Consider the following 20,760-nt stretch of genomic DNA (forward strand, 5'->3'; position numbering starts at 1 on the left):
TTCTGAGGGTGATTTGTTACACAGCAATAAGTAACAGGCGCGGAAGGGATGTGTAAACCTCCCCCTCAAAGTCCAACCTAAGAGACTAGCATCATGTGGCACAAAGGGCGGGGGTTTTAGAACCAGACACACCGAGAACTCCGTTTCTACAATACGGTAAGTCCTGTAACGTTACTCAGCCTCAGGTTTCTCCCTGTGAAACGGAGTCAAGAGCGCCCACCTCTTGGAGGTGCTATGACTGTGCGTGATGAAGTGAGGTTCTCGGTACGGCGTCCAGCACACAGGAAAGACTTCAATGCGCAGCTCCGTTCCTTCTTCCTTTTTGAAGTCCTCCAGCTAATCACGTCCTTTATATATGCCGACCCCATTTCCTAGAGAACATCAGAAACGATTGTGTAGCCACGGGTAGAATATTTGATGTGGAAACGCTTAGAAACCAGGATATCTAGTTGCCAGACCACTGTACCAGCTCCCCTTCGTTTTTTTGGACCGGCATTTAAAACTGCCTCTGCTAAACATCTGGATTCTCTCTCCCTGGCTGGGCCACTGCGGTGCATTATAGGAGCGGTGCCTTAGGAGTTGGACACCTCACATGGCTAGCAGTTGAGCTAGCTGTGTAGAATCGGGTTCAGAGCAAAACCAAAGGCCTCACTTCAAGCCTTTAAAATTTTTGTTGTTGCTATTAAACGTGAATGCTAAGGCGGGATATCATCTCCCACCGCCTGTGCTCTGCAATGCACGCCAGCTGCTGCGTGGAATGGGGCCCCTCAGAGGCGGCCCAGAGAGGCAGGATATGGATTTGGAAGATGCGGCTGAAACTCCCAACTCCCACACCTCTTAGCCGACAGGATCCTTGGCAAGTTGTTTTCTCTGAGCCTGTTTTTTTTTTTCATTTGTAAAATGGAAGAATATTTACCTCCTCGGGGTCATTTTGCAGGTTATATTGGGGCGCTTGGGAAAGCAAGTTGACCATTAATAGGTTCCCAATACATTAAAAAAAAAAAATCTTTCTTGTGCCAAGGAGTTGACCGGGGGTCCAGCTGGAGACTGATATAGCTTGCTGCTCGAGGTGTGGTGTAGGGCCCACAGCACTGGCACTGCCTAGAAGGAGGTTAGAAATTAAGAACCTGGCCCCACTCTGGACCCACCAAATCGGAATCTTCATTTCCACAAGATCCTCAATGATTCATAAAGGTGGAGAGGAGTCTGGAGCTTTACATTTCCAAAAAGCGCCACACAAGTAGTCACTTAGATGAGAAACTGAGAAGAGGTAGGGTGTTGATGACATAGCGGCAAAGCTAGGTTTGCAAGTGTTTTGGGCTCTCCCTGTTTGCTGTACCCAAGGAAGAATGGCTTCCTGTTGGAATGAAATTGAACTCTGACAAGGACTTGCTCCAGCACAGAAAAGCCAAACCACGAATCTGAATAAATAAGCATCAATTTTATTGAATCATGAATAATTTAAGACTGGTACAATCATCAGCTTTATTCTCTATGACGTGGGGCATGATCTCCAGTAGATCATTGGCAAATCCAAAAACCTCATGACAAATGAAAATTAAATAGGGAGGGAGGGAGGGAAGGAGGAAGGAAACATACCGTACACAAAATACTCAATTCCTAGTTTTCTCTTTAAAAATGGCTAGAAAAAATTCATCAAAATGCAGCACTTTAATCAATTATTTACAATTTCTATGTTACAATGAAAAAATGTACATCTTATAGGACATATTTCATAAACTGCTCCACTGGAAACTAGATTAAAACAGCAAACCTTCCATTTAATATCCACAAAGTTGGATTAGTTTTTCCTTTTGAAGTAGATTCGCCACGATCAAATTTGAATACACAGAATTTTGAAGTTGAAGCATCAACAGTAAAATAAAAAATGTCCCCAAGACACAACAAAGGTCTAGGTAAGTCTCGTTCCTTGTCCCACCCCTACCCCACCCCCACATTTAAATTAAAAGATATTCCCCTCTCATTTATGGCCTGTATAATTCTTGGCGGTTTGGGAAGAAGACTTTTGGCTTCCATTGGTAACTCAACATAAATGTTGCATAGAATTTCATACATTTCAAGATTAGCCTAACTGTAGAAAAAGGCAAAATGGAAGCATTTTGGACAGAGCCCTAAATGAGTACAAAGCCACTTTGTCAAAGGTGAGTGACACTAAAGTAAAATATGGCCAAAATAAGAATTGTGCATATCAGACAACCCTGCTTCCCGAAACTTTAGGAAGGACACCGAGTTGTGAATCACACAAGGGCTACGCTACTTGAAATCACCAGTCACTAGTCAGGCAGCACCAGGGACAGAGATCTTGGTTCTGAGCCTGGACCCAGTGGGAGGGAAGTCTGTAGGAGAGGGGAGAAGAGAAAGAGAAGGTATCACTAAAAAAGAAAAAAAAAAAAAGTTAAAAACTTTCAAACAATATTGACAGGTGTCTACTCACAAGGTGACTGGGGAAACTGCCCCCAAGGAGAAGTCCATTTTACCTCCTCCCAAATTCACAGTATGAGCGTGTAAGGTCATCGTTGGGAAACAGATTGAGAAGGACCACTCTTCAGGTTTACCAGAAGGCTCAGGGTGTGGCCCGTGGTCACAGGCTAAATTCATGGTTTCAAATTTTTATGGAAAAAAAAAAACCAAAAAAAAACAACAGAACAAGACACACACACCCAGATGGCTAATGAAGCCTGCGCACAAGAAGAGTCTGAGTTTACGGTGAATAAAGCAAGGTCGGCACGGAGAGGTTTTCCGTTCACCAGCTAGTGGGACACATTCTCCTTTTCCTTTAAGGAGGAAGAAAATGGTGTCGTCCAATATCATGTGAGCAGTTTCAGGTCAAGTTCTTGTGATAAGAAAATGAAAGTGTATAGAGATGGGCCTTCAGAAATAGGAATGGGAAAGATGGAATAAAAACCCTGATCATTAACAGAGACACCCCCACTGGGGTCCAATAAAGATTCTTTTTATAAAGCAGAAACAAACAACTTAAAGATTTACCACTCTCCGTAAAGAAAATACCAGTATGTTGAAGACGCATACTAGCAGGGTATGTATCAGCAATGTCATGTGAACTTGTAGGAACTTTTGCCTTTTCCTGCACAAGACAGATCATTGTCCAGTCAGAGTGTTAGCTGGAGACTGAGAAGAACCTAAAAAAAAAAAAAAAAAAATGCTTCTTTTCTTTTTTTTTTTTTTTTACTTCTTTTTCTCATGGTCACACATCCACACAAATGAGTCTTTTGGATGAGAAAAGTCACAGCAACTTGAGTCCTCCTAATGGGTAGATGACTTTTTAGCCCTGTTTGCTGATGGGGAAAACAAAAAATGGACCCCAGGCAGGCACAACACTTGTAAATGAACACGGTTAGTACAAAACCAGTAAGGCATCGCTTTGGGAAGGTCAGCACCGAAGAGGTCAGGCAAGACTCGTCCGGACAGAGGCCGGGGCTTCTGGAAAGGAGCGGCCGCTGGCCCCTTGCTGAGTTGCGTCGCGTTGGTTCTGAGGAAAGTGCAAGTCTTTTGCGAGGTGACCTCAGCACCCCCACCTGAGGCTGGGGCTGGCACGCCTGAGGTGTCAATGTGCGTTCTGAAGCCTCAAGGACGAGAAGGAAAGGCAAGGTCCCGGCTCACCCACGCGTGGAGGATGGGGTCCTGGTCCACCAGGAAGGACACAACCACCCCCCGGCCACAGCAGGAGGCGGCGAGGTGTAAAACCGTGAGGATGGACAACTGAAAAACCAGAACTCAGCAGGACCAAACCGAAACTCAACTCCTGCGGTTCTTTCTTTCACCAAAGGACTGATTCTGACCAAAGGGGGGGGGGGCTGGGGTGGGGGGGGGGGGGGAAATCTTCAAAATCAAAGAGTCAGAAAGGGGGAAACTCAACCTCACTGGCAAAGGGGTAACCAGTTCTCCAAAATAGACCAATTCTCACTGTACACAGTGTTTGCAGAAAGAAAAACCTGATTCATTTCTAGAGGAGGAGGAAGTAGACACGTGCTGTCTGCGTCGCGGCCACATCGGCTCGCGCAAGCTCCGCTCACACGTAGGGATTGACTGGAGGCTGACGGATCTGAAAGGTGTGGTTGAACTGGAACAGGCAAAATACCTCTCGGGTAAGGAGAGCACCATTTAAAAAAGCAAAACAAAACAGCAAGCGCGCTTTGCTTTTCCCTAAGGTTTCCCTGTGTTGTAGCTCTGTAGTGCCCTAGTTAACACAGTTCTCTTCCGGGGTCGGCGGGGTCGAAGGCGGGGAGGCAGATGCGGGGGTGCTGGCGACACCACCCGGTTGCGGTTTCTGTGCTGAGTGGAAGCTAGGGAGTCCACATTTCCAGCTTGGTTCCGGCCTCTTCTGCCCTGGGCAGCTCCTTGGCAGGATGCTGTTTGGTTTCAGAGCTTCTAGTGGGTTCTTGGTTTCCTTTTTTTTTTTTTTCATTTATAATCTTTTCATTTCAACGGTGACGATCCTTTCCCGAGAAGTATCTTCAGTGTCTTAGGGAGGTCACAGCAACAAGGCAAACGATAATTAAAATAAACGGAAGATAGTGCAGTTCTCACTGTGGAAGGAAGCGGTCCCAAGGCGGCCGGCCCGGGAGGCCTGCACCCGGGGCCAAGGCTGGAGGATGAGGGGTCTGGGTATCCCTGCAGCTCTCACGCTGCGGCCGGGGGTGGGGGGGGGTGGGGGGCTGGCTCAGGAGGGCATGTTCAGGATGGTGCAGGGGATGCAGGTGGAGCAGGGCAAGGACGGGGGGAGGTGGGCGGGCTCCATGGCTGGCCCCTGTCACAGAGTAGACTCTAGGGACGAGTCCAGGATATCATCGTGATGGCTGTTGCTGTTGGAGTCGCTGTCATAGCTCTGGGGGCTGGAGTAGTTGGCCGCCTCCTGCAGCCTCATCAGCATGTTCATCTGGGGAGAGAGGGAGAGCATGAGCAGCTTTCGGTCTGGCAGCTGCCCACCTCTGGCCTTTTCCAAGCTCACGTTATCTCCTCCACACTCGCTCCGGGTTGCCGCCCATAGTGGGGGCTGTGGACACAGGTGTGGGCTATGGGCCAGGCTTCCAGGGTTCAAATCCTGTCTTTACCACTTACTAGTTGCATAAGCATGGGTAAGTTACTCAGCCTTTTTGTGCCTTAGTTTCTTCACTGGCCACAGGCGAACAATAATCGTACCTGTCCCACAACGTTATGGTGTGGATTGAGTTCACATATGTAGAGCACAGAAAACAAAATAGGAAGTCGTCTATGAACACAGGATTTATTTTTTATTTGGAAGGGACACACCTTACTCAAACACGGGCCTCAAACTGGATAAAGAGGCCAGTCCAGCGTCCCTGCTGCTGACATACGACGCACACGGCTCCCCATTCAGGGAGCATCCAGCCCACGGGTGCATCTGGCTCTGGCCAGAGGGCAGCCCGGAGCCGGCCGTGTGCCCGCTCCTGTCAAGGCCGCCACGGGAGAGAAAGGTCAGCACCGGTTACAAGCAGAGCCACGAGGCACACAGAAACCTGGATTCCAAGTCAGAGAACTCCGAACAATTACCTAAGATACCTGAGCCACCAGTTCCTCATCGATAGAGTGGAGAGAACAATAGCGCCCGTGTCTCAGAGGGTTGAAATAGGGAACAAGATGATGTGATGTGCATCAGACCCTCAGAATAGGGCCCGGCGCCTGGTTAAGTGCTCAATACACGAGATCTGCAAGTGCCATCCTTTGCCTTAAAGAGCTTGAAGGGTGTTCCTCCAACCTTCCCTGGTCTATACTCTATTGGTCATTTGTTTAGGAGTGAAGGGGGGAACTGGGAACTTACTTGCAACCGCCAATTGGGTATTTTATGTTCTATGTAGCAAGTAAGTTGGAAAGTAGGGTCTCTCTGAGCTAAGGCCAGGACGTGATGCAGCTGGGCAGGCAATCCAGCTGCTTCCTCACCAGCTGGCCCTCAGGATGCTGTGCGGCGTCCTAGGGTGAGCCAGGGCACGGGAACACCATCTGCTGGTGCCTACCCGCAAAGCCGCGAGGGGGGAAGAGATGAAGCTGTGGCACCATGGACGATCCTTTGCGGCCGTGATTCCTCACTCATCAACCCCCCCACCCCCACCCCCGGCACTTACAGCAGGTGTTCTGGAGCAAAAACCAGTCAGTCCTGTTCTCTTGGAGGTCTCAGTCTCATGAGGGAGACAGACCAGGACACAAGAGAGCTATTCTAACAGAGATCTCTGGCGCTGGGCAGGGAGAAACAGCAACTATAAAGTGGGGGGAACGGAGCTGGCACAACTCCCTTCTGAGGGCCCGGGGTTGGAGGGAGAATTCTGGGTAACTGTTCCAAGAGCTCTGGGTTTTACCTAAGTCCCCTCAGGTTTAATCAGGGACACAAATATTCCTGGGTAAGAAAAGAGGGTCTGGGGATGAGGGTGCCATTCCTCCCTCTAGATATCTCCTAAGTTCTCTTCTATTCCTGAGGGAAGATCTCATGAGCCTGCAGCCACAAAAAGCTCGCCATGACTCTGGCTTTCAGCCATCGTTAATGTTAGAAACGGCTTCTTCAAGCCGAATCCTTTCTTCTGCAACACTGTTGTTTGTCAACGCTGTAAATGAGGTCGTGCATATAACAAATAATAACACCATTTAGAACAGAGATCCTGTTTAAAAAGTCTCCACAGGACCACAGCTCCTTGCTGCCAGTCGGGAGGATGGCAGACAAGCCAAAGCAGCTATTGTTATTTTTATCTAGCAAATCAGTTAGTCATCAGGCATAGAACAACACGTTAGCTGCCTTTTAATCCTGCTGCATCCCTTATGAATATGTTCTTTCATTAAGTAATGCAAGTAATATTCTCTGCTGTGTTTTTCCTTTTGCCTTAGCTGCCAAGGTAGCTCAAGGGTAAACTGAAGGCATGATAATGGTCATTTAAGTATGGGAGGCTCTGGGATATGTGCTTCCACCTTCTTTTATGGAGCTTTTGATTTATTAGATGTAATTTCGCAGTAGGACTATGTACGGGTCTCATAGGCAGGGAACACTGTAATTATAGTGTTATCGTCTCTGGTCCAGGTTCTTCTCAAAGGACCTTTATTTGCTTTAGCAGTGGTGGGGGTAAATAAGAAACTCAGGCAGTGTTAAAGGCTTAACTCATATCACTGGCCTTGGGACCCGTATTCAGGCCTCCCTGTCCTTTGCGAGTCCTTCCTGCCCTCAAACCTCTCCCTGCCTGTGCTCCTGATCAGTTGGCTTGGGCTTCTGCTCCTTAGGAATCTTCCCTGCCTCTGCTCCGTTACTAGGGGGAGAGATAAATGGAGAAGGACAGTACTTGATAAAGATGGCACTCAGATCAGAAGGCAAAGAGTGGTACGGGGATGTTTGGGGGGAGGGGGATCAAATTCTTAACCTTTTACCTTATACCAGAACACATTTCAGAGGGTTAAAGGACAGTGAAAAACTGACACCGTGGAAGAAAATATTGGCAAAAATGGGACTAATCTTGGGATGGGTCTGGCCTTCCAAAGCAAGACCCGGGCTCGGTCATGTCTGTATTCCCAGCATGCCTTGCATGATGACGGATACACAGTAAGTGCTCCAGGAGCGGAGGACTCACCAGCGGGTCTCCTTCAGCGTCACTGGGGGGCACCTGCTTGCTCGCAGACCCTTCCCGAGGTATGGAGTAGCCATCAAAGCCGACGTCCTCAGGCCGGAGCTGCAGCAGGGGGGGCCACTCGTGTTGCTGTGGGCTGGCTGCCCAGGGGTAGGTCTCCATCACCCACTTGGCAGGATCCTCCCAGGGGGCCCGCCTTCCGTAGAGCTGAAAACAGGCAAAGAAGGAGTAGTCTGGGTGTGGCTGGAGACCTCTTCTGTAGGCCTGGTGTAGCAGTCATCTGAAAAACTCCTCAAGCCCAGCGTTATGCCTTCCCTGATGGCACAATTCCACTTCCAGAATTCTACCTTAAGGAGGTCACCCAAGGCACACACAGCTTGATGTACTAAGACTGAAGGCAACATGACCTGGGGGGGGGGGGGGGTTGGGGGTCAAAGGCGCCAACTTTGGAGTTCGGCTGACCTGGGTTCACCTCTTAGCTCTGCCACTGCCTCACCGTGTCACCCTAAGCTTTAAGCTTTGCTGACCTAATCCGAAAAGTAGCCACCTGGGGTGGGGGAACGACCACCATGTAATTTGAAGCGTTTGCCAATTTCTGTGGTATAAATAGACCTACTAGGGCCAATTTCAAACTACCAGTATGGTATCACTGAACCTGGAGTTGGAAGGAGGTGTTGACCATCAGCTCACACAGGCCGGTTCTAGTATCCCATTCGGTACACCCCTCTGCAAAGATGACCTCCCACACAGATCGAGTGCTGGGCATCAACACCACAGGAGGGGTCGCAAACAGCCCTGGTTTGAGAAAACCCCATTTCCTGAAGCAGGTCGGACTCTCCGAGGCCCTCTATAGCAGCGCTGGTCACTTTCAAAACAGCAGACTGTTAACAGAGGTTACACATAGGCGTTGGAATTTTAAATCTCTCTCTCATGTATCCTTCCAAACTAATAACTAATTTGCTCTTAAAACAGAAAACTACATGAGCAATTCAAGGCCTTTTCTTAAGCTTTAAATACTGATACAACTATTCTAGTGACTTTCAAAAATATTTATTTATTTGTTTGTTTATTTATTTATTTAGGGAGAGTGAGCGGGTGTGGGTGTCAGCAAGCATGTGAGCAGGGGAGGGGCAGAGAATCCCAAGCAGGCCTCGTGCTGTCAGTGCCGAGCCTGACGTGGGGCTCGATCCCACGAACTGTGAGATCATGACCTGAGCCAAAATCGCGTGTTGGACGCTTAACAGGCTGAGCTGCCCAGGCAGGCGCCCCTTCCAGTGACTTCTACGAGCAATGTCAAGAGACACATATACTCTTTCAAGGACAGAAGCCCAGGCTGCAGCACCTCCCAAGGCCGGGCTCTGAATGTGGCATGGCTAGGTGTCGTCTCCATCCTTTCTCTGTAACGCCGGCACCGCGGCCACATCTCATAGGTTACAGTGTGCCAGCGGCGCTTTACGAATATCTTGTTTAACTACCATGTGGTTCCCAGGGACGACCCTACGACCCGAGTCTCCCAGATGACGGGACAGGCCCAGGGAGGAAAGACAGCAGAACTGGAGTCCAAGTCTGTCCGCCTCCACGCAGCACTGAGTCTAAGGAGATGGGGTAGATGTGCTCGCCCAGCGTGGTGCCGGCTATGGCTCTGGAAGACGCCCCCTTCTCCAGGGGACCATGGGTATAAAGACCGAAGACTCCTGAACCACAATGGCGCAGGGGGCACTGGAGTGAAACTGCCCCCAGCCCCCAGCCCCCAGCCTGTCTGCTCCCTCTGCTCTCCCAGTGGAGAGGGGAGAGAGGACTGGCTAACAGAACAGAGCCGAGCTCTGACAAAACCACATCTTTACAAGTCATAGGTTGCCCCGGCTGGAAGGAACTGGGGTCACCTAGCCTCATTGACCGGATGGGGAAGTCGGGGACTAGACAGAAGCACCAGCTGTGGAAGGTTATGGGGAGGAGCTGGATCAGACCTAGGACCTCAGTTTCCTTGTCTGGGCCTTTCCCCTCTCCAGCCCTCCTGAATGACTCCACTCTGAACCCCTCGGTATCAGCGAGAGCCACGTGACTCAGCCAAACCCGGAGCAGAGAGATGCAGACCAGACTGTCCACCAGACAAGGACGTGTCAACTTGGCTGACTCACCATTGCCTAAGGCACCTGTGACCTTTACGTATGATTTGCCGGGAAGCCGCCCGCCCTGCGTGCAGGGCAGAGGCGCTTACCCATCTCTCCCCGTCAGCCACTGGCTCCTTCTGCACTCAGCACACACATACACAGCCTCCTATGACCTCACTGCTTTCTCAGACGCTAGCACCCCTCCCGTCTAGCGCTCTGACCCTGTCTGTCACTCAACCTTCCTTAACCCTGGGGCAATGGTGAGTCTCGGGCCTGAGCATTCAGTCTGGTGTTCTAAAGGCAACTCATAGTCTGAGTGAGAAGGGATCACTTGAAGGAAAGTGCGTGTGTACACGTGCGTGCATGCTGGGGAGGGAGGGAACACACCCGCATGTGGGGGGTATTCAGAACTGAAGAAGGTTGGTCTCGATTAGAAACATTCCTGCAATGTTTAGAAGCTTCCCCCTCCAAAGGGAGGATTGGACCAGCTTTCCCAAGCCAGACCTCCTGGGTGAGGCTGAACCAGACCCTTACTTCTGGAGCCAGTCTGGAGGAGGAGAGGCTCCGGGCTGCAGAGCAACAGAGGCTGGGATGTGGAGCTCATCAAGCCCTTAGACATAATATGGCCCAGTGGTTTTTCAAATATTTACTCTTCCCCACCACCGAGGAATCTGAGCACCTTCTGGGCTCCACAGAAGACCGCTGGAGAAAATACTAGAAAATACTTCTAGTCTAAGCTTTTCAGATCACAGACAGGGAACCTGAGGCTTACAGACAGGAGACTTGCCCAGGGTCTCAGAGCAGATTGGGCCATCTGATAAATGGCCTAAAGCTCTCCCCCCCGGGGCCACCAGAGGGACGCAGGTCTTCTGAGCTGCTCTGTAGACTTGGGACACTTTGGCAAATGTTAACAGTGACAGCTCCAAAGGGTAACAGGACTGGGAACTGAGTCATAAGACAAATGTACATCAGGCGCATGTGAACATCATCTGCGAGAACAGAAAATATTTTTACAAGCCTCCACACTTGCCACTAGACATGTTCAAGACCAGGTGATGAATGGTTGGGTAAGTAGCATGGCAAGCACAGGAATTATCATAAAAGCTCCTCGGCCCCACTGCAGAGCCCCGAGGCAGCTCTGGGAAGCAGCAGAGACAGATGGAAAGAGAGACAGACAGATGGGCCATGCACTTGCCCCAAGGCAGGGAGGAGCCTGCTGTGCCCACTGGCTCAGGAACTGTGGGCCGAGACACTGGGAACTAAAAGCTGGGCCTCTGTGAGCCTTCAGACTCTGCAGCGCACTCCCCTCATGGCCATGACGCTCACTCTGCAGGGGCAGGTGAGGAGCCGATGACCCCACACGGCGCCCAGCACACAGTAAGCGCGGACTCAAGGTAACACGAAGGACAGTAGGGAATCAAACTTTTTCTAAGATAGAGGAATCCTTGGGGCACCTGGGCGGCTCAGTCGGTTAAGTGTCCGACTTCGGTTCAGGTCAGGATCTTGCAGCCCAGGAGTTTGAGCTCCGCATCGGGCTCTGTGCGGACAGCTCAGAGCCTGGAGCCTGCTTTAGATTCTGTGTCGTCTTCTCTCTCTCTGCCCTTCCCCTGCTTGTGCTCTCTCTCAAAAATAAACATTAAAAAAAATTAAAAAAAAAAAAAAAGATCGAGGAATCCTTTTGTCACATGCCATCTCACGTAGAAAACCATTGTATAAAACACAACACTTTGTTCCCTGAGCCACCTGAGGCTTCTGGGAGTTATGGGGGTCCTCGAGACAGCCTGCAAATCAGAGAAGTAATGGAGGGATCAGCCAGACCCGGCTCTAATGCTGGTGCATCATACCCCACTGTGTGAACCTGGGTAACAGTCAAAAACTCTTGTGAGCCTGGTCTCGTTTATGAGGTATATTCGCTGAGCTGTTAGAACTAAATGAGAGCGTGCACATCAGGCCCCTCGCACAGTGCCCAGCAAGTAGCAGGCCCTCAATAAACGTCAGCAGACTTTTCCTTCAAAACCAGAGGCATGAAGAACACACCAGGTTTCCTCATGAACCAGCAGATTCTGTGGGTTTTCCTTTGGCTCCTCAGGATGAGGTCACAGGCAAGATGGCTCACTTTTGAGCAATGTGGTAAAATGAAAATGGTAACTCTGGCTGCCTCCCCCTGGTAGCTCCCACACTCTTAAAAGATTGTCTTTTAAATGACCTCACAGGGGCGCCAGTCGGTTGAGTGCCCGACTTTGGCTCAGGTCTTGTGGTTCACGAGTTCGAGCCCCGCGTCGGGCTCTGTGCTGACAGCTCGGAGTCTGGAGCCTGTTTCAGATTCTGTGTCTCCCTCTCTCTCTGACCCTCCCCCCATTCATGCTCTGTCTCTGTCTTGAAAATAAATAAACGTTAAAAAAAATTAAAAAAATAAAAAATAAAAAAATAAATGACCTCACAGCACAGAGAAGCTGCGACTTTTCTTGCCTCATACTGAACTGGTGAGTCCCATCAGATGGTGGCAGATCTCTGTTCCTTGCCCCAATGGACTGTTCTATAGCCGTCCCCAAATTCTTTCAACCTGTTGCCTCCTTACTCTCGGTGGGAAAGAGGCCAAGTGCTCCTTCACAGTGAGCTCCAGGAAGGGAAGGGAGTTCAGACTCCACCTTTACAGCCATGCCCAGAAGGCCTTCTCTGAAATTCAGGTCCAAGGGAGCAGCGTCTTAGCATATCCATCCTTGGTGAGGACAAAGGGCCAGCTGATGTGTATGTGGTCCGGGGCTGCAGCACGGCCTTCCCACTGCTGGTTTGTGCCTCCTTGGGCAAAGGAGGCCCTTACCCAACAGAGCCCATGGGTTCTTCCAAGCACACTCTGAAGTTACTCCCCATCCCTCATCACAAGACAGATTTGGAGCAACGAAGGAGCAAATGGACAACTGACAGGTGAGGCAAGAATAAGAGGAAACGGTACGCTTCCTCCACTTCTAACTCCCCTGCTGCTTTTCAGCAGTGTGGGTCTCCCAGAGGTGCAGGGGACATCACAGCCCCCGGAGGCCCCTGATGGAGAACAGAGAGGGGCTTCTGAAACGAAACAGGCATCAGGAATCCAGCACGTAGGAAGATGCTTCTACGGGCCCCACAAAATAGGAGTGACTGCGTGGCTGCTTGGGTGTGTGGTGCTAACAGATCATGGGAATAAAGGCGTCATCCTGAACGCCTCTGAAACCATAGGTGCTGCTGCACGTTATAAAGCAGCCAGGCTCAGCCAAACGTACAGAAGGGACGAGCACGGACCGCAGCCGTTAATGGGCTTTACCCCATACGTGCATGTGGGCGTGCCCCTCCCACACCCCCCACAGGCTCACGACAGCACCTTGTGTCTCCCGTTGCCCAGTATGGAGGACACCGAGGAGCCCCTGGGGACACGGCTGGTTCAGTTGTGCCTGATGCCTGCTGTTAACTCAGCAAGAAAGCTGCAGGGGCCTCCAGGCTCAACAGGGGCACCACTGCAAGCTTCAATTTACTGCTCAGCCCCTGGCATTCAATGCTGGGCTGAATGAGCAGTAAAGGGTGTTGCCTTCGTGCCGCGGCAGGGCCAGGAATGTTGCAGCCTTGTGGGCCCCAGGGTCACCCGGGAGGGGTCCTGGGACAGGTATAAGTGCACGGGGTCGAGGCCTCAGAACCTGGAATTCGAGCCAGAGGCCTGGACTCCAATCCCAGATTCCTCAAGTTTCACTTTTACATTCTTGGGAGAGTCATTTATTCCCTTTGAGCCTCGACTATCCTCTTCTGAAAAATGAAGACCCAAAAATGTTTTCTGCTCAAGTCCCGTGACTAATGCAGGGCTTGAATCAAACAGCAGACAGGAGAATACTTTGCAAACTGTGAAGTGCTACACACAGGTATGCTTCCATTTCTTGTGGACTGTGCCGAGCACTTCCCGGCCATGACCGCATTTAGCGCTCGCAATAACCCTTCGTGGCAGAGGATTATCATTCTCCTCTTCCATCAGTGAGGGCACTGTGGCACAGAGGCTGAACAACTTGCCTGGGGTCACACATAACAGTGGCAGGGCCCGGATTTACAGCTCAGTGTGTGTCCCACTCTGTGCTGGACTGATGGCCTCGCCGGTGAGGCGTTGGCACCCCACGTCAGACCCCTAGAGGAGGAGATGAAAACAACTCATCTGGTCACCCAAATGACCCCCGATTTTGAGGCCAGTGGCAAGTATGTTCCTCACCTGGAGTCCTTCTCTGACGGCTTCGAGGAGATAGGGGATAATTGAGTAGTTCCACAAGTCAGTGAACCACACCCTCGAGCCATCCACATCGATGGGGCAGGACAGGAAGAGCCGGGGGCCTGGGGACGAGAGGGGAAAAATCAAGAGCTGAAATTGGGGTGTTAAGCCACGTTCCGAACAAACCCCACAGAGGGCTCCTGTGATCTTTCTGAATGACAGCAGAAATGCCAACTGCCGGGTGGTGGGCACAGGGCATTACACTCGGGATCCCTAACCCCACCCTGGGATCTCTCTCCCCCAGAAAAATCGCGAAGAGAGGAGAGGCTTTACAGAGAAAGATGTTCACTGCAGTATTATTAATCCTGACCTTTGAAACAGAAGCGCATGAAATGTCCAAGAGAAGAGACACGGTTAAGCAAACAGAGGTACACCTACATTTGCCTATTTTGCAGCCTTTGAAAAGGACTGTAAAAACGGAGACTGCTCTTAGGACAAAGTGAAAAGAGCATCCTGTGTGCACACTAGGATCGTAACTACATGAAGCACGTCTGTGTAGACACAGAAAACAGAAGCTCAAATTAAGATGATCACGGCAGGATGTGGGAATGATCGGTGGCCTTTTTTTCTCTGAACCCTAAGCTTCAGGAATGTTGATAACACTTTATTGTCAAAGCAAAGACAGTGTTGCAGGGTGGTTTGCTCCTGTGGGAGCCTTGTCGTGGGGGCTCTTGGCTGAGCCAGGAGTTTTGGCAACGGCCAAGGCTGGATGCCCCTCTCTGCTGCTGATCAGCCCTGGTGCACTGGGCCGAGTTGGCGGGGCGGTGGAGACATAGCACCGGACGCAGATGACTGCCAGTCTAGGGTCTGCCTTGGGCTGTGACTGTCCCTCTGTCCCCTTCTCATCCATATGGACAGTGCAGTGTCCAGCTGACTTGTGCCTGCAAAGTGCTCTCCTGGCCAAGGCCCTGAGGACACTCATCTGAGAACACCAGAGCTCCAGGAGCAGTGCCTGTCCCCCAGCCAGGCCACCCACCTGCCCCTGACCAGCCTTCCACCTACCTATGGTGACATCCGAGGAGCTGTGAGCCTCCAGGAAGCGGTTGAGGTGATGCCAGACCTTGGGAATCCAGTCAATGATTTTTACCAGCTCCACATTCCGTACCCGCCCACTGATCTCTGTTTCCATGAGCTTCCGCCTTAGGAACCGGCCAAGGAAGCCCTTCACGGGCTCTGTGTGGTTGGCACAAAGCACCCACCTGGAGGAAAGTCAGTGATAATTTTCAATGATGATGACTGATAAAAACGACACCAGCCTCCCCAGTCAAAGCTCATTAGATCTGGAGAGTGTCTATGTTAATAGGACAGGCCTCACTATACAACAAACACTGCTCTAATGCTGGACACACATGAACTCCCAATTCATTACAGCAGCCCTATGACTGCCATCCCCATTTCACAGACAGATATGCTGAGGCATAGACAGGTTGCACAACTTGTCCGAGATCAAACAGCTAGTTAATAGAAGGGCTAAGATTAGAACTAGGACAGTCCTGCCCCAGTGTCTGGGCTCTAACCACCAAGGCTGCTGCCTCTTGTGTTGGAAGTCAGGCCCTGTGTCAGCCTCTGGAACTATAACCAAGACTAAGAAACTAAGTCCCTCTTCCCTAGAAGCACACAGCCCAGGGGAGGAAGCAGAGAAGCAAACAGAGGAATGAGACATAATGAAACCTGGAGAATTAGGAAAGGCTTCTCAGAGGAGGGGATGTCTGAGACCAGAAGGGGGTTGGGGTGCGGGCCGCAGGCCATGCTGCACCATCTGCACACGTACGTGGGGTGTGTGGGAAACTGCCAGAGATTCAGAACAACCAGTGTAATTCAGTGTTTAGACTTGACCAGCCCACCTAAGGAGTCTGATTCCATTCTGGAGCCAATGGGGAGCCCCTGAAGGACTTTAAGCACGAGGGCTTTATGTTCAGATTTGAATTCTAGAATGCTCACTTGGATGCCGCTGGCACAGGAGATTGCCTGCAGGGAGCCAAGCTGCAGGCAGGCCCACTGGCCACAAAATGATCGCAGTGGTGTATTGGGAGACGGGGTGGTGCCGGGGGCAGGAGGAGAAAGCGTGGACGGGACAGGACAGCCTGGATGCAGAGGTGGCCATGATGTCAGGCCCGGGGGCATCGCCATTTCTGACGGTTACGATGCAGGTCCACTTCCAACAGATCGCCCTCTAGGATGCGTGCAGTGCCGCCAGTGTAAGGGAGGCGGGGGGTCGCCCCAGAGCGGCTTCTCAGCCGCACACAAGGGCCCAGGCAAGCAGCAACACAACCTCGCACGACTGATCTGGACAGCCCCTCCTGCACCCCCACAGGGACGGCCCCCTACTACAGCGCTGGGGCAGAGGGACTTGCGGGGGACTCACAGGCCCACAGACCCAGCGACGAGGGGACATTCATAAGCAAGAGCTTCCGTTGCTCAAGTTCACTAGGGATGGAGAGACACGTCGCAAGAAACGCACAGGGGACGCAAGCCCAGAGCTGCCATCGTGACACTGCCACCCCCGGGGCGGAGAGTCGGGGAGACCTGGGCTCCTGTCTCCGCTCTTCCACAGGCCAGCTGTGTGACCTCACACTAATCAATTCTCTCAGCCCCGGTCTCCCCACCAGCAAGATAAACTAGTGAGGCTACCATGAGAATTAAATGAGTGAGGCTGGGGAGGATCCCCAGCACGACGCCCAACCCAGTGCTGGCCCTCGAAAAGCGATCCCTTACCTGAAGTTGTGGTGAAGCTGCAGGTTGGGGGTAGAAGAGGTAGCCTGGTTCATTGTGCCAATTATGTAAGGGCTGCGGGGGACAGGAAGGAAAAGAAGGCTCTGTGACTCGAAGCCAAGCCAGAGCAGGTACTCACAGAAGCCCGTGTTGTCTGAGCGTCCAGGCAGGTGGCTGGTTGCCCCCCCCCCCAACCCCCACGTGAGCACGGTGCCCACGCAGCACACATCATGTGGCCGCCGGCTTCCTGGGGGCCAGGAGGCCCAGAACTGGCCTTTACCATTTATGGTCCTTGCAGTTGAGCAGCCCATTGAAGATCTCGCCCAGGGAGCTGACGTGATGCAGGTTGTCCAGGATGATGACGAGGGGCATGTCCGCAGCGTTGTTCTCGCTGGTGCATTGGTCAGCAAGGTTGGACAGGTACTGGCGCAATTCCTGTGGAAGCCAGGTAAAGAATAAGTGGGTGAACGCATCCTGGAAAGATGCACATACTCGGAGCCTTCACTTTGCCCAGGTCAACGCAGGTGCAAAGGCCTTTCAGGAGGCCGTGCGGTGAACAAGTGTTGCGTGCCCATCTACTGCACAGCACTGGGCTGGGCAGGGGGTGGGGAAGGCCTGGGTCCAGACTCCTGGAATTCACCAGGTAACAGAATTCCTTCCGCCTGGGGCAGGAGCACAGCACCATGGGGTGCCCAGGCATAGTTTTGTCTCTGCTCTGACACTTTCCTAGAAGTATTGTCATTCTTCTTGATATTGCTTATCATGCCCACCCTCCAGTAAGCTCGCACTTGCCTGAGAGCTGTTTACATAGAAGCCCTCGATGAATCAATATAGCAAAGGAGCCATCCCCACAGAAGTAAGCACTGCTGACTGGTGCCATCACAGACAGAAAACCAACAGTGCAGGGACAGGGGGTCTACATGCACGGGAAGCCCCGGGATATCTGGTGGAAAGGGTAAGCTCTGAACTGAACTGTGGAGAACACAAGGGGGATTGGCTTGATCTGGAGCTGGAATACAGCCCAGCACGGCTAGGGTTAGGGATGTGTGTCAGGGGAGGAAGAGGAGGAGGAAGAGACTGAGCTGGCACAATTTCCTGGCCAGTTGGTTCCCATTCAACCTACCGAAAGCAATCATCTGGGAATGAGGTCTAGGAATCTACATCTTTGAGCATGCCAGGTGATTCAAGGCAGAAGAGTCATTTCCCAATCACCTTTGACTCAGGGCCAGCCAGAGCGAACCATCCATCACCTCCCACTGTGTTGAACAGTGATCAAGTTTGAGAAAACATTTCCCAACCCTCGCCCGGGCCTAGGTCTAAACATCTCCACTGGTCCCCATGAAGCAGGATTGAGCCCATCTGCTAGCTCTAGAGTCTAAGACTCCGACTTGAGCCCTAGTCCACTGCCCTGTACCATTCAAGGGGTCCTAGGCACATGGCCACCTGCCTCAAGCCTCAGGTTCCTCTTCTGTGATACCAAGGTAACAACAACCTCTCCTGTGAGGATACTGCTGTAAGGCAGTCAGTTTGTTGGTCATGGCAAGCAGTGTGTGATGTGAGCTGTTGTTATTATTAGTGTCGTTGCTGTTCCTGAAGAGGTTACATTTGGGAGAAACGACAGCACCGAGATGGCAAGTGACAAGGTCTTGGTAAACTACAATAGATGCATTGGGGGCGAACCTAAAGACCTATTAACACTGAGCTTCAAACGCGGCTCATAGCGGATGAGTGAGGAATGAGCCAGCTCGCCTTACAGATGGCGCTCTTCACTGAAGCTGTGGATGAAAGCCTTCCTTTCTGCTCCCCCACCGTGACTTCCTTCACCAGGCTTTCATAACCACCAAGGGAGAACACAGAGGAAATGCTGCTTTCCCATCAGGGTGGCAGTGGCATTAACAGTTCTTTTTTTTTTTTTTTTTTTTTTTAATGTTTATTTCGTTTTGAGAGAGACAGAGCATAAGCAGGAGAGGAGCGCAGAGAGAGAGAGAGAGAGAGAGAGAGAGAGAGAGAGAGAGAGAGGGAGGGAGGGAGAGAGAGGGAGAGAGAATCAGAAGCAGGCTCCAGGCTCCTGTCAGCACAGAGCCCGATGCGGGGCTCGACCCGCGAGATCACGACCTGAGCCGAAGTCAGACGCCTAACCGACTGAGCCATCTAGGCGCTGTGCATCAACATTTCTGAAAGGGCCAAACAGCAGCCTCTGGATGACCTCCTCACCTTGCTGGACTTGTGGTCCACGTTGAAGGTGGCGATGACGCCGTCTGTCAGCTCCCGTCCCTCCCGAAGCACCAGGTACTCGGACAGCCGGTTGGCCAGGTAGGTTTTCCCAGTGCCGCTGGGGCCGGAGAGGATGATCCGCCGGTGCTCCACCAGCAGGGAGACGTAGCGCTGCAGGATGGGCTTGGGGATCAGGGATTCGAACACCAGCGAGTCCAGGCTGTTCTCCGCGAGCCCTGCATTGGAGAGGGACGGGAAGCATCTGAAGCCCCGGGGAAGCTCTGCACTTGCCACCTGGGACAGCCTATCTTTTTCCGTGGCGGCCACTTGTCTGGAGACCGCTGCCCACCCAGGTACGTGGCAGGCTGGGCACAAGTGGCCATTGCTCCCTGATCACGAGTACCACGTGCTCCAGCCCCTGGCTGGACGCAGACTCAGCTTTAACACCCGGGTCCTTGGGCCCCCGTCTGTCCTCTGCAGAGTTCCTAAGACTGGGCTCTGCTTGCCTGTCTGGATTTACCCACTGGGGTTTGCCCAAACCAAACCTGGGTCTCCTGTGTCTGCCAGGACCCCAGGGGTTGCCCTGTCACCCTGTTTGCTCCCGCGTGCCACTGCTGCCCACACTCACATACGCCACAAAGGCAGCAACACTTTCATCTTTAAAACAAAGAAATGCAATTTGATTCGGGGATATGATGATCGGCAGGCAAAGGCTAAATGCTAAGACCTCTGAGTCTCAAAGTCAAGAGGAAATGCATTCTTCCCTTCTCCCACCTGAGACATCTCCACCAATCAGGGCTGTTGGCTTTTAAAAAGGAGTTATTGTCTTGATACCATTCTCAAAAGAAGGTCCATCCGAGGTTACCTGTCTGAAACCTAAGGTAATTCTGTTAAAACTCACCTCAAGAAAACCAGTATACGTATGTGAAAAAAAAAGAAGAGCATTTATTCTTTCTTATTTTATTTTTTAAAGATTTTATTTTTAAGTAATCTCTACACTCAGTGTGGGGCTTGAACTCACAACCTGTGACAAGAATTACATGCTCTACCGACTGAGCCAGGCAGGTTCCCCCATTTACTCGATTTTATAATAGCATCTTCCTTCCACATAATAATTCACTGCAAACAGACCCCTCAAATGCATTTATATGCTTGTCTCTAGTCCTCCCCTAACCGAGAATAGTCCCTAAATGCAAGGGACTATTCCAGAATGACCAAGGTGGAGGTTCCTGAATGACTTGGCTTCTGGGTATAGGCCCGAGACTTTCCTGGTACTGAGTTCAGTGTAGTCTATACTGGCTCAAACTTGATGCGAAGTGCAGAGTGTAAGGTCTCTCGTCTAAACTTAATAGTAAGGGAGGAAAAAACCCACAAAAACAACTCTCTCTACATATAGGCTGCTCTTTTGGTCTTTTGCCCTAAACCCCCCTGGGAGTGACTGTTCTGCAGATGAACTCACTTCAGGCATGCTCAGTCACATCCCTGCCTCTGGTACCACTTAGGTGGACCATCCACAGCCCACGGACCTCTTGGCTCAAACCCGTGCGTGGTTTATCATGCCTTGAAGGCATAAGTTTCAAGCACCACCAGAAAACAGAAGAGTCAGGTGTCACTTAAAAATGAACCTGAGCTGGGGCACCTGGGTGGCTCAGTCGGGTGAACGTCTGACTCTTGATTTTGGCTCAGGTCATGATCCCAGGGTTGTAGGATTGGGCCCCACATTGGGCTCTGCTCTGAGCATGAAGCCTGCTTGATATTCTCTCTCTCTCTCCTTCTGCCTCTCTCCTTTGTTCATACTCTCTCTCTCTAAAAAATAAAAGTAAATTAAATAAATAAACCTGAG

General features: G+C 51.3%; 1 protein-coding gene across 3 annotated transcripts in view; it reads right to left on the reverse strand.

The window, feature by feature from the left end:
• Nucleotides 1-1,553: 1,553 nt before the first annotated feature.
• Nucleotides 1,554-20,760, reverse strand: part of NAV2 (neuron navigator 2) — a 395,678-nt gene continuing 376,471 nt past the window's right edge. For all 3 annotated transcript variants that reach the window (XM_049617765.1, XM_049617772.1, XM_049617756.1), the window contains 7 exons: nucleotides 18,918-19,153; nucleotides 16,984-17,138; nucleotides 16,707-16,778; nucleotides 14,994-15,190; nucleotides 13,935-14,053; nucleotides 7,605-7,808; nucleotides 1,554-4,918 (listed from right to left, as the gene is read on the reverse strand). In XM_049617765.1, coding sequence (XP_049473722.1) covers nucleotides 4,793-4,918; nucleotides 7,605-7,808; nucleotides 13,935-14,053; nucleotides 14,994-15,190; nucleotides 16,707-16,778; nucleotides 16,984-17,138; nucleotides 18,918-19,153 — 1,109 coding nt within the window. In that variant the 3' untranslated portion in view covers nucleotides 1,554-4,792. The remainder of the gene's footprint in view (nucleotides 4,919-7,604; nucleotides 7,809-13,934; nucleotides 14,054-14,993; nucleotides 15,191-16,706; nucleotides 16,779-16,983; nucleotides 17,139-18,917; nucleotides 19,154-20,760) is intronic.

Source organism: Panthera uncia, chromosome D1 (assembly GCF_023721935.1).
Source record: "Panthera uncia isolate 11264 chromosome D1, Puncia_PCG_1.0, whole genome shotgun sequence".
Lineage (NCBI taxonomy): Eukaryota > Metazoa > Chordata > Mammalia > Carnivora > Felidae > Panthera > Panthera uncia.